Here is a 14,191-nt window from a genome sequence, read left to right on the forward strand (position 1 = left end):
GTTTGCTGATCGCAAAATCGTTCCTTTCAGCTCTGCGGACTGGGAAGAAAGAGCGCCAAACTACAGCCAGGAAGAGACCAAGTATCTGCTTCAGTGGAGAGGTAGTGCGCTTTGGCTCCCTCCCCCATTAGCCGAGTCCTCTGCCTCCCAGTGTCTCTCCCTCCACTGGGGATCACTTGGGAGTGCCCTGCTGCACAGGGCTCTTGTAACTAGCTTGTTCTCCATCTCAATGGAGTGCGCTGGTAAGCCCTTTTGAAAATAGCGGCACCATAACGGGGTTCAGCCATCCATGAGAGCCAATTTAAGGTCCCCAGGGCCCAGCAGAGGGGCCAGTGCGCTGAGCAGGGAAATAGCACTGCTTACACACCAGCTCACAGAGAGATGACAGGCAGCGCTACTGTCAGCCCCTGCAGCGCAGAACAGTGTGAATAAGTTTCCTCAGGAACCTGCACTAGCTAAAGTAAATAAAACAAAAAACGCTAACCCTTAAATAGGCTGCAGCCCCTCAGCATATGCACCCACTCCTGTGGACACATAAAACGAAACTGAGGATTTCTGGGACAGAAGGGAGGAGCCTGCCTCTTAAAGTCATAGCATAGGTGCCTGGTTCCTTCGGATCCTACTACATCCCATAGTTGAGCTGTGTCACCAGGATGGACGATAGAGAAATACCGAAGACATCGGCCAGTCCAACTACAAGGACAGAAAGGCTGAGCGCTACAGAGGGAGGGGCAAAAAAAAGCGACAGCGCAAGAGATGAGCCTTATAGGGAGAGAGATAAAAGTGCCTAAGGGTCAGAGGTGAGAGAGAGAAGTTCAAGAGCATGGGGTCAGGGATAGATAGACACGTGCCAGAGCATGGGGTCAGGGATAGATAGACACGTGCCAGAGCATGGGGTAAGGGCTAGAGAGAGATGTGCCAGAGCATGGGGTAAGGGCTAGAGAGAGATGTGCCGGAGCATGGGGTAAGGGCTAGAGGGAGAGGTACAAAAGCATGGGGTCAGGGCTAGAGAGAGAAGTGCCAGAGCAAGGGGAAAGGACTAGAGAGAGATGTGCCGGAGCATGGGGTAAGGGCTATAGGGAGACATGCCAGAGCATGGGGTAAGGACTAGAGAGAGACATGCAAGACCAGCATGTATATGTGATGAATATAAATACATGATGTAAGTCTATATGACATACACTGTGCCACGCTGTGTGTTATAGGGTTATACATGGGAGCCTTAGGTTTAAGACCAGGTTGCAGGCTGTCTGATTGTCCAGCAGGTGCAGGAACGCTGTCGGTCGGAGGAGGAACGCTGTTGGTATTTGATGTAGGGGCTTCTGTGTCCTCTGTTGCTTGCACACAACTTGAATTCTGGGATTGTTTGGTCACAGCGTCTGCACTCGCTTTCAGGGTTTCTCGTTTTTGTCGCCGAGTGTTAATTTTTCTTTCAAGAATCATCTGCAGGAAAACAGCAACATGTCAGTCAGGATTTGTGTCTGCACAGAATGAAGAGCAGGTAAGATTCCGTGAAGGACACTGAATAATACTAGGGTATAGATGGAGGTGTGTGGAGCTGGGCACTAGACAACTCCAGAATTAATGGTATGCAGATGGAAGTCCAAACATTTAAACCTGCGGCTGCCAAATCCGCAAAAACAAAAATCAGTCCAACATCAGACTATTCAGAAACATGGAAAAATACAGAATATGGAAATATTATTGCACTGAATTATTATGGATGAGGTATGTGATATGTTCTCAATGTAATGTACTCACAGTAAAGGAATCCCAACAATGTTATGCTGCAATGTCTTATTCTTTGTAAATATCCACAAAAATTGTTTTTTTTCGGATATATTCAGAGGCACATATATCCATAAGAAGTGTCCTTTAAGAATCCAAAATGGATTTATTCAGGCAACAGTAAAAAGCAGCAAATAAAAAACAAAAAACAGTCTAAAAATCACATAAAACATCCCAGATCATACTTGCCTACCTGGCCCTCTATATGAGGGAGAAATTGCTCTGTTCCTGGACTTCCCTGGTAATGTATGATTGCCAGCAACTGTGGGGAGCTAGGTAACTGATAAGAAAGGTGTCACCACAGGTGCTGGCAATCATACATTACCAGGGAAGTCCAGGAACAGAGCATTGTGTCCTCCTGGAGAGGGGCATGCTGGGAGGTATGGATAATGTATGATTGCCAGCACCTGTGGGGAGCTAGGTAACTGATAAGAAAGGTGTCACCACAGGTGCTGGCAATCATACATTACCAGGGAAGTCCAGGAACAGAGCATTGTGTCCTCCTGGAGAGGGGCATGCTGGGAGGTATGGATAATGTATGATTGCCAGCACCTGTGGGGAGCTAGGTAACTGATAAGAAAGGTGTCACCACAGGTGCTGGCAATCATACATTACCAGGGAAGCCCAGGAACAGAGCATTGTGTCCTCCTGGAGAGGGGCATGCTGGGAGGTATGGATAATGTATGATTGCCAGCACCTGTGGGGAGCTAGGTAACTGATAAGAAAGGTGTCACCACAGGTGCTGGCAATCATACATTACCAGGGAAGCCCAGGAATAGAGCATTGTGTCCTCCTGGAGAGGGGCATGCTGGGAGGTATGGATAATGTATGATTGCCAGCACCTGTTGGGAACTAGGTAACTGATAAGAAAGGTGTCATCACAGGTGCTGGCAATCATACATTACCAGGGAAGCCCAGGAACAGAGCATTGTGTCCTCCTGGAGAGGGGCATGCTGGGAGGTATGGATAATGTATGATTGCCATAACCTGTGGGGAGCTAGATAACTGCCATCACCTGTGGGGAGCTAGGTAACTGATAAGAAAGGTGTCACCACAGGTGCTGGCAATCATACATTACCAGGGAAGCACAGGAACAGAGCATTGTGTCCTCCTGGAGAGGGGCATGCTGGGAGGTATGGATAATGTAGGATTTCCAGCACCTGTGGGGAACTAGGTAACTGATAAGAAAGGTGTCACCACAGGTGCTGGCAATCATACATTACCAGGGAAGCCCAGGAACAGAGCATTGTGTCCCCCCTGGAGAGGGGCATGCTGGGAGGTATGGATAATGTATGATTACCAGCACCTGTGGTGACACCTTTCTTATCAGTTACCTAGCTCCCCACAGGAGCTGGCAATCATACATTATCCATACCTCTTATCCCTGATAAGAAAGGTGTCACCACAGGTGCTGGCAATCCTACATTACCAGGGAAGCCCAGGAACAGAGCATTTTCTCCCACATGGAGAGGGTCAGGTAGGCAAGTATGTCCCAGATATGTGCAGGAACTGGTCAGAGCAATGTTATAATAGAGTGCTTCAAGGTATGTTCTCATGTGAGAATACGGGTTCTTCAATCATCCAGACACCAGACTGATTAAACCAAAATAACGGTTTATTTTTAACAGCACACACAAAAAGATAATAAACAGGAACAATAGGCAGATGTAGTATAGAAACACTATACAGGTAGCTGTCCAAACGGGCCGTCCTTGTAGAGTCACAGTTCCAACCCAATTCCACACAGCAAAACTATCGCTTATCCACACAGCAGTGATAGCAGATGAGTCCTCCAAATTCCACAGGGATCCCCACCGTCCGCAACCCTATCACGTATTCCACATAGCCGTAATAGTGCAGGAAACCTGTATAAGTCCACACAGCACTGGACGCTCTACACAGGGGTATAGTTCAGCCCACCCAGGGCAGATGATGTGTTCCACAAGATACCTTGGCAGAGTATTACCTCTTAGCCCAGGATAGCAACTAACATATAACACAGCACACACCAACTACTATAAGAAGCACACAAAGGAAAACGCTCCCCCCCCTTTAAGTTGTCAATAGTCAACTCGGGCAATCTTTGAGCTGGGACACAGCATGGTGACAGGTTCCTGCAGAATACTGGTTGCTGGACGGGCTCTGCTGAGCTGGGGCCGAATGCCCACCGCTGCTCCTGAAGGTGAGGAGTCCCAGCCGCTTGGCCTGTTGGTGCTGGAGGCACCCGCCTGGTGAGCTGGATGCTACACACTGTCTGCTGGCCCTGAAGATGATGCAGATGTTCTGGCGAGGTCTGGAGGGGCCTCAGTCTCCTCCCGTCTGCCCCTGCTTCTCAAGGTCAGGGGTCTTAAAAATCTGTTTTTTTTTCAGCCTATTTTTCCTTCAGTTCTGAGCCAGGATTGGCTGTTTCTTGAATCCTCGGATGTAAATGACCCCCGAGTTCTGTGTAGGGATTGTCTGCCTCTGGAATCCCAGAAATATACAAGGTCCCTGGTGTTCTTTGGCTCCCTGCTGGGCTGGTGCCTGGGCATCTGTAAGAAGCCCAGGCTGAACAAAAGCCAGGTAATTGTGCTGATAAGGGGGTGGACCAGATGGGTAATCAAAACAGACCCTTGTTGTCAGTTGTGAGGTCACAGACGGTTCAGCTGGCTGATGTTTTGTGAGGGGGATGTTGAGATAGGGGGTGTCAGCTGTCCGCATTTTCTGCTTGTTTCATACACCCTTAGAGAAATAGTACAGCCCTGCATCTAGCAGGGCATTCACAGGCCTGAGAATGCCTGGTAGTCACTGGGTGCTGTTTAGGAATAGGTGGGTATCCGCCCTCTGTGTTGGGGTGCAAGCCTGTAGGACTTTGAGGGGGGGGGGGGGCACCCTAAGGATCATCACATCTCACATGGCAGAATTATATGGGGGATATTATGCCCGGGACGCCCTATGCTGTCTGTAATCCCTGTATAGATCTTTTCAGCAGACAGGTGATCCTCTAATGTGACCCACACCTACTGTAGAATGATGTCTCCAAGTGTGATCTTCAGTCTCTCCTGGCTATCCATGTGAGGGCCAACGTGATCTCTCTGTAACCTGGACAACCCTGGACTTTTATACAGGTGGGTACAGCTGATGAAAAACCACCGGCAGGCGCATGTTCTCACTGGACGAGCATCGTACGCCATCTCGCTGCCAATGAGCTTCTACCTATTACAGGTCTTCGTCAATGCACCCAGTATTAGGTAGAAACTCATACACACTCTTAACATAGTCTGGATAATGGCTGTAGAAAAGACTAAATTACCATGTTAAGGCAATTGAGCTAAATTGGGGTTTAGGACTGGACCTTATGACAGTAGATCGTATCTCAGTGGTAGTCTCCATGGTTGGTCTACCACCAGAAACTGATCCAAGTACCATGACCCCTGAGACCAATCTGCCACTATTAGAAGGGCTTGACCCTACTGATTACATGCAGGAGCATGGGAATTGGTAGAAACAGATACCTGAAATGGTCCAGTGATCCACAGCTGGTCCTTCCGTGTCCCATACGGTGGAACTTCCTGTTCAATCTATCGGTCTATCTCTAGCAAAGCCCATTTCTACACAATCAAGTTGAATATGTCTTGATGCAGGGAACATTCTTCTGGGTGAACCCTGGACCAAGTGAGAAAGTTGGGTTTTCCACCCCTGGAATAAAAACGCCCGATATGGTCGGTACACATTTCCTGCCCCCATAATAATCTGGGTGGTCTCCGCCATAACCAGTTTGTGTTTCCCCTATACTAAAACTCCCTAGCCTCTGGCCTCCTCAGCATCAGCATCCGGTAGGAAATCACCTGACCCAGGAGGACTCCCACAAGTCACTGTAAGCAAGAAGGTGTCCACCATTACCAGATGGAGCCTCTAATTTCCAGGTAAGCACCTTTTTTCCAAAAAAAAAATTCTTTCTTGAGCCTCCTTTGCCCACTTAGAGTTAACTGGTGCTCCCATGGAGGGACTGAACCCCTACCTGTGCCAGTGATGGCTAACCTTGACACTCCAGCTGTTGTTGAACTACACATCCCAGCATGCCCTGCATCAGTTTTAGCGTGGCCAAACATTACTGAAACAGTAAGCGGTGGCGCCGGTCACAGTTGCAGCCTCAGATGGAAGAATATCTTTGGGTCCCAGCACACCTGTGTATTCCTAATGACCATCTTCCTGGGCCCGGAGTGGGATGCAGCAGGGGGTTAGCAGATACCAGTACTGCTCCTAATACCTGCTCCTCTAACCTTGATTCCATAAGGTGATTCAGGGTATAATTTTAGGCTAGAGAAAAAACTAAAATCTATACACTCGTCATGCCTGGCCCTAAAATAACTGGTGAGATATGGGAAGAGGAGGGTATATAAGGCCCCTCTTAGGGCCAGATGATTTTGTTGGGATGCAGACAGGACTGTGGTGCAAACCCTATGAGATTGCAGACCCAGAAGATATACCTGGCATGCAAAACCTTGTGCCCAAGGAGTCTGAGTAGATGGAGAAGACAGAAGCATAGATAGTCCGTAGGCTGAGAAGCACTGTTGTGAGAGCTTTGACATCACCTCAGCCAAGGTGGCCACCCAATGTAGAGTCTCCTCAAGTGCGGGAGTAGTCACAGGCAAAGCGTCACCCTGGGACTTTACATGACATTCCATTGTACCACTCTTGTCAGAGAGTAATGGCATGAGCTAGTTTTCATCTCCTCTATAGAGTTGTAGAGGGGAAGAAGAAAACAATAACCAGCCTGAATCTCTGGAGGATACATCTGGAAGGTGTCTGAAGCAGGAACTGGTGGGCTGTCCATGGGAGGAAGCAGGAGTGGCCAGGGTTAAACCTCCTCTAAGGGCCTGGTGGACAGACACACATGGCTCATTTTTTTTAGGTGGATTCCAGAACTTATACTGACTTAAAAGGATATGAATAGACGACAATGTGAACCGGCACTACATACATTTTAAATAAACATGCAACATTCATTTAGAAGGGTCGGGCAACTGCAACATTGCAATATTGGTCACAGGGCCTAATTCAGTAAGTATTGCATGTGATAATATGCTTGTAGCATAATATGCGATGCAAATGCAAAAGTAGATGCATACCACCCCCTGCTTGCATAGAACCTCCCCCTGCCTGCACACAGTTACATAGTAGGTGAGGCTGAATAAAGATTTGCGTCCATCTAGTTCAGTGGTCTCCAACCTTTTTTGGGGCGAGTGCTACTCGCATCAAAATAAACCGCCTGAAGAGCTACTAAAATAAAAAAACTGCATAATAACCAAAAAATGAACTTTACACATTATGCCACAGACTGTAATGCCCCCTGACACATTATGCCACACACCGCAATGTCCAATATGCCGCATACACACCTCCCAACATTGGAGGAAGAGGAGAAGGGACATCTGCGCGTGCCATAGGCATGCGCCCGAAATTAGGAGGGATGACCTACTACCGTGGTACTCCTGCGAGGCCACGTCCCCCATTTTTCCCGCTATGGGAGCAAGGCCAGCGCTCTGAGAGCTGCTGGCCATGCCCCCAGCCTATCTGAATAGATGCTGTGCGCATGTGCACACCATCTATTCATGGTAGGACACTGCCGGCCCCAGGTGGGATGCAGGACAGCCCCCCATGATGCTACACGACGCAATGCCCCTGACACAAGATTCTATACACAGTAAGGCTTCTAATAAAGTAAAATGTAAATAACCTGCTTGCTGCCAGGGGTTCATTTTTGTTGCCAGGGGTTAATCCTCATTGCCAAGGGGGTCACTGATTGCCCCCTCCATCTGCCCATCTTCACATTGGCATAGTGGGCAGTTGCACCATAATAAATTCCTCCATAATAAGCTCAGCTCCATCATCCTCCTGCTGGCTGCTGCAGTGTTGGGAGCTCAGCTCCATCATCCTCCTGCTGGCTGCTGCAGTGTTGGGAGCTCAGCTCCATCATCCTCCTGCTGGCTGCTGCAGTGTTGGGAGCTCAGCTCCATCATCCTCCTGCTGGCTGCTGCAGTGTTGGGAGCTCAGCTCCATCATCCTCCTGCTGGCTGCTGCAGTGTTGGGAGCTCAGCTCCATCATCCTCCTGCTGGCTGCTGCAGTGTTGGGAGCTCAGCTCCATCATCCTCCTGCTGGCTGCTGCAGTGTTGGGAGCTCAGCTCCATCATCCTCCTGCTGGCTGCTGCAGTGTTGGGCGCTCAGCTCCATCATCCTCCTGCTGGCTGCTGCAGTGTTGGGCGCTCAGCTCCATCATCCTCCTGCTGGCTGCTGCAGTGTTGGGAGCTCAGCTCAATCATCCTCCTGCTGGCTGCTGCAGTGTTGGGAGCTCAGCTCCATCATCCTCCTGCTGGCTTTCCTCCCCCCCCCCCCCCCCACACCATGCGGTCGACTGTCCCCAAGGTCAACAGGGTTAAAGGTCAACATGGGCCAAGGTCAACATGGTTTTAGGTCGACAGTCATTAGGTCGACATGAGTTTTTCACTGTTTTTTGTGCCGACAGGTGGTATTTCATGCCCTACCATCCACGAGGGCGTGATGGGAGAATAAAATAGTGTGCCGAGCGCAGCGAGGCACCGTGCCCGAAGCATAGCGAGCGAAGCAAGTGATGCGAGGGGCTGCGGTGCGACTCCAACTGTGTCCATGTCCACTGTGTCGACATTCGGGTAAAAAAACAGTGAAAACTCATGTCGACCTAAAACCATGTCGACCTTGAGCCATGTCGACCTTCCGGGGTCGACCTAATGACTGTAGACCTGAAGTCTGTTCTGACAGATGTACCGCTTCCCACCATGCAAGAAGTTATATTTGACTTAGCGTCTGACAGGGAAGCGCTGCAGTTTTACCCTCAAGTGCCTGGAGCGCTTAGCGTGGTGCTCCCTGTCAGACACTAGAGGTCAAATAAGACTCCTAGCGCCTGTCTCCTCTGATACCCGGAACAAGGACTATGGCAGGAGATGGCAGCGGCGGCTGTAGCGGCACAAGTCGGCGGCTGGTATAGCGGCACAAGCCGGCAGCAACAGCGGGCGGCCCGGTCAGGGAGCAGTGGTAGAGCCACCTGTTTCGCTCAGGCAAGCTACCGGTAGCTTGCGAGCGATGGGTTGGCGACCACTGATCTAGTTCAACCTACGTTTATAATAGTTTATCCCTTGTTGTACAGTATTTTCCGATATTTTAAAGACAGATTATGTTACTTATTTGTACCTGTGGATGTTTTTAACCAATAAATGTTTATCCAACCTTATTTTAAACGTATTTATAGTGTCTGCCGACACCACTTCTCCAGGAAGAGAGTTCCAAAGTTTGACTGCTCTGACTGTTCAGAAATTTTTTCTTCTAGATGAACAAAATCTTTTTTCTTCTAATCTAAACTCGTGCCCTCGCGTCCTAGATTCCTTTCTAGCAGAAAAAAGGGTGTTTGACAGTTCCTTATATTGGCCCCTAATGTATTTATACATATTGAGCATGTCCCCCCTTAAACGTCTCTTCTCTAGTGTAAATAGTCCCAAATTGCTTAATCTCTCCACGTAGCTTAAATTCTCCATTCCCCTAATAAGCTTTGTTGCTCTTCTTTGGATTTTTTCTACTTCTATGATGTCCTTTATATAGTGTGGGGCCCAGAACTGTACTCCGTATTCGAGGTGTGGTCTAACCAATGATTTGTACAGAGGCATAATTACTTTTGAGTCCCTAGTTTCCATGCCCCTTTTAATACATGCTAGAATTTTGTTGGCCTTTTTTTGTTGCTATATTACATTGAGCGCTACACCCTAGTTTGTTGTCTATTTGGACTCCTAGATCCTTTTTGAGTACTGATTTACCCAATTCCTCCACGCTTAGGTTATAACTAGCACACTGGTTATGTCTCCCGAGGTGCATGACCTTGCATTTGTTCACATTGAACCTCATCTTCCACTTTTTTCCCACTCATCCAGATTGTCAAGATCATTTTGAAGCGTGGTGACATCTTCTGATGATTTAATAACTCTGCTCAGTTTTGTATCGTCCGCAAAGATGGATACATTGCTGAGTAACCCCATCCCAATATCGTTAATAAAAATGTTAAACAAAATGGGCCCTAGAACCGAACCCTGTGGCACTCTGCTTAGTACTGGTATCATATTAGATACGGCACTGTTCACGACCACTCTTTGTTACACAGCCAGTTCCCTACCCATCTACAGATATTTGCCCCTAATCCCATTTCCTCCATTTTATTTATCAACTTCTTGTGTGGTACGGTGTCGAAAACTTTAGCAAAATCTAGAAAAATTACATCTACAGCGTTTCCATTATCAAGGTTTTTTGTAACCTTGTAGCAGGACTGATAAAAATATAAATATATACAGTAAATTGCATTAGTCTGATTTAAGTGATCTCCGGTTGTTTTGTTTTTGCACTAGCTTCAGTTAAACAAGCCTCAGTACACATACCTATGCTGACACAGTAGTTAATCATTCTACGTCAGGTAGTACACTGACAATTCAAACTTATGTCAGAAAGGGTTGTAATCTAACTTGGTAGGAATATACTATAAATGTATAAATTATTGCTTTGGTATACAATATAATCTTTAGAAGTATAGTGGGTGTTTGTCATATGAATATAAATGGATGGTAGGACAAGAAGGGAATATATATATATATATATATATATATATATATATATTCCGTGTGTCGGCACCAGTTTTGAAATAGTAGGCTTTTTCTTGCCAGGTGCCTCCCGTATGCTCCGACTGATACACCGGGGCACTTCACACTCTCTCTGACGGTGGCACTCTGGACTTGGAAGAAGAACATACAGACCACTTTGGGATTGTGTTCCAGCTGAAGGGGAGGGGCCAGTAATTGCTATGGGTGGGGTTTTAGGTATATATACCTGCTTTGTATGTTTGTTCTTTGGCTTGATAAAAACGCAATAAAGCGTTGAAACGTTGCTACACCAAAGTGGTCTGAATTTTCTTCTTCCAAGTCCAGAGTGCCACCGTCATAGAGAGCATATATATATATATATATATATATATATATATAGAAAAAGCAGAAAGAGAGTGCGCCACTGATATGAGTTTACACCACCACAATCACTGCAATATTACAGAGTCATGTTATAAAACGGTAGTTTTAATACAAAATCACATAAAAACAATTGATAAAAGACTTTGTCTTGCAGTTCATTGATTTCGTATGACAGAAGTATCTTGTATTGTTTTTCACAAAAGACAGAAAACACCCAACGCGTTTCGTCAACAAGTGACTTCCTCAGGGGTAATAGTTCTAGGTGGTGAGAGCAGAAATGGAGGAGATCATATTAGCTACTACATTGGTGGCCGTCAGTGGATCAAAGGAAACAATTTCTAATGTACAAACCACTATGTAGATCAAATACTGGATGCGCAATTAGCGTATAGTAGTGTCTTTTTCAAAAGCAACGAGTAGAGGGATCTCCGTTGGATCCTATTAGGATGTGCATAATAGGCAGCATCTGCAAAAATGGTATACACCAATATCAAGAGGAGGGTATAATGTGGCAAGGAGGAGGAGGGCAAACGTACATATATATATAAATATAACGGTACATACCACTATGTGGATCAGAACACTGGATGCACAGTTTGCATATAATAGTGTCTTATCAAAATCAACAAGTGGGAGGATCTCCGTTGGATCCTGTTTGGATGTGCTATATAGGCAGCATCTGAAAATGTGGTATACACTAACATCAGGAGGAGGGTATAATATTACGGGGAGAAGGACGTGCATGTGTATGGCAATATAATATGAACAGATCTTACATACCCAATTTGATTAAAAATTTCTAAAAGTCAGATTCTCCGGCAGAAACAGACAGAAAGCGATATTCTCCCAAACACCTACAAATATGGGGGGTGTAGGGGAGTATCAGTATCGTAACATAATGTGTACAATCAAGGTTTAGGAAAATAATACATTATAAAGTTTGTGATATCAGGCAGAAAGCATAAGTGCACACAGACTGATTATCATTACAGACTGATTGTCATTACACCCTCAATTAAGTGTATCACTGGGTGGCATGTGCATACACAGTGGTTAGCAATGCACCATCACTTAGATGTATCACTAGGTGGTAACAATCCAACATGTATTAAACGTCTGTGTGAAGACATAATAGAACAGCTTACAACAAAAATTCAACATAAACTGTTGTAAACATCTTAACTTTAGTTCCAAGGCTGGCTGCCAATAGAACAACTAATTACAAGCCATATTTAATATGGAGAGAGTACAAATAGAGATCAAATACCTTTTATAGTGCGAGAAGGAGCGCCTGTCTGTCATCCACTGCCGATAGCAGCCATGACAGACTGGCTCAGTTTATATGAGGGAGACCTGCGGTCGTCACTTCCTGTGGGCGTGTTTAATATGTCACCTGAATATACCTATTTAATGTGGGTTTAACCCACCATAGATGGTCTCCAGATAACTGTACATGGAGAGCACTTATAAGGGTCTTGGTATGGCTAAGGGCCAGTGGAGTGGCAAATCTAGTTTAAAGACATGCAGAACCGAGTGCGTTCCACACTGCGGTTCATCACCGTCACTTCCGGTTCCGGAAGTCGGTGAATGGGGGTCTGGAATAAATAAATGAAGTTGGAACGCAGTTTGCGTTCCACCTCTTGAAGATGCGGCTTCCACCGTCATTTCCGGTTCCGGAAGTCGGCGAATAGGGTCTGAAGAATGAGGTTGGAACGCAGTTTGCGTTCCACCTCTAGAAGACACGGCTTCCAAGCGGTGACGGAGCGCACTCCGAGTTCCGCTTAGTGGCACCTTGTAATGGGCATAAATAGTCCATGTCAGGAATGGAAAATATGAGGTTGGAACGCAAACTGCGTTCCACCTTAATGACGTGACTTCCGGTGTGGTGGGGCGCACAGATAATCAGTGCTGGGAATGATATATACGCAAATTGCGTTCCACCTTAAAGAGATGTGGTTTCCGGTGTTATGGTGCGCACTCTGCGTTCCATTAGATCTTTGCATTGATTAGTTTAAAACATTATGTTTATTACAAATCAAGGAATACAGAAAAGGTCCTATACTAAATGTTAGTGTCAGTGTAAGACTAATATATTATTACCCTTTATTGGGCAGTTTATTGACAAAGTGGTGTAGCTGGAACGCTTTTAGCGTACCAGTGCTGGACCAGGAAGTGGGAAATGTGTATTGACATAGTGTCTGTCGGGGGATGTGTATTTAAACCCGCACTTAAGTGAATTAATATTTTAAATTTAGGGTGTCGGTTATATAACCCTAAAATAACCTAATGTATTATACCTGTGGGTGAATACTTTATTTTTTTTTTTTTTTTATAATAAATTATATATATAATCCTGACCCTTTAGAGTCGTGGTGTGAAATATTAATTTGAAAGTGTACCAACTTACTCCAAAAGAGGACCTTCCCTCCTAAATAGATTATTTTAACAACAAAATTGGGAAGTGCCCCCTAACTATAGTGGGTGCTCGAGTCTCCTTTAGACTCTCTCCATTTACAAACGTCTGTACCTCTTAAACCAAATCTTATTAGCAATAGTGCACAGTGTCATATATAACAATATGTCCACAACAAGCGGAACAAAATATCCATAGATTTACAGATTGGGACAAGTCTTACTTGAAACAGGTGTTACCTAAACATTAGTGACCCAATAAACAGAATTTCATATACAATTATACATAAACAGTTTTATACAATTATACATAAACAGTCTTAGTGTGCCGTTAGGCAAAAAAGATGGAATAATAGAAAAGATGTGTAAAGAAATACTTAAAGGGTGACTTATTTTTTAGAATTAGATGAGATATGTTATTTCTGGCCTAAGAATGACACAATATCCACGCTAACCACTGTGTATGCACATGCCACCCAGTGATACACTTAATTGAGGGTGTAATGATAATCAGTCTGTGTGCACTTATGCTTTCTGCCTGATATCACAAACTTTATAATGTATTATTTTCCTAAACCTTGATTGTACACATTATGTTACGATACTGATACTCCCCTACACCCCCCATATTTGTAGGTGTTTGGGAGAATATCGCTTTCTGTCTGTTTCTGCCGGAGAATCTGACTTTTAGAAATTTTTAATCAAATTGGGTATGTAAGATCTGTTCATATTATATTGCCATACACATGCACGTCCTTCTCCCCGGAATATTATACCCTCCTCCTGATGTTAGTGTATACCACATTTTCAGATGCTGCCTATATAGCACATCCAAACAGGATCCAACGGAGATCCTCCCACTTGTTGATTTTGATAAGACACTATTATATGCAAACTGTGCATCCAGTGTTCTGATCCACATAGTGGTATGTACCGTTATATATATATATATATATATGTACGTTTGCCCTCC

The 14,191-nt window shown here is 45.5% G+C and overlaps 1 protein-coding gene across 1 annotated transcript in view; it reads right to left on the minus strand.

The window, feature by feature from the left end:
• MAPK15 (mitogen-activated protein kinase 15) overlaps positions 1-14,191 on the minus strand; it is a 124,990-nt gene that overhangs the window by 23,471 nt on the left and 87,328 nt on the right. Inside the window, 1 exon segment of the mRNA XM_083145064.1 lies at positions 1,182-1,443. Within this exon segment, the coding sequence (XP_083001190.1) occupies positions 1,182-1,443 (262 nt within the window).

This window comes from Crinia signifera, chromosome 5 (assembly GCF_055691185.1).
Source record: "Crinia signifera chromosome 5, ASM5569118v1, whole genome shotgun sequence".
Classification (NCBI taxonomy): Eukaryota; Metazoa; Chordata; class Amphibia; order Anura; family Myobatrachidae; genus Crinia; species Crinia signifera.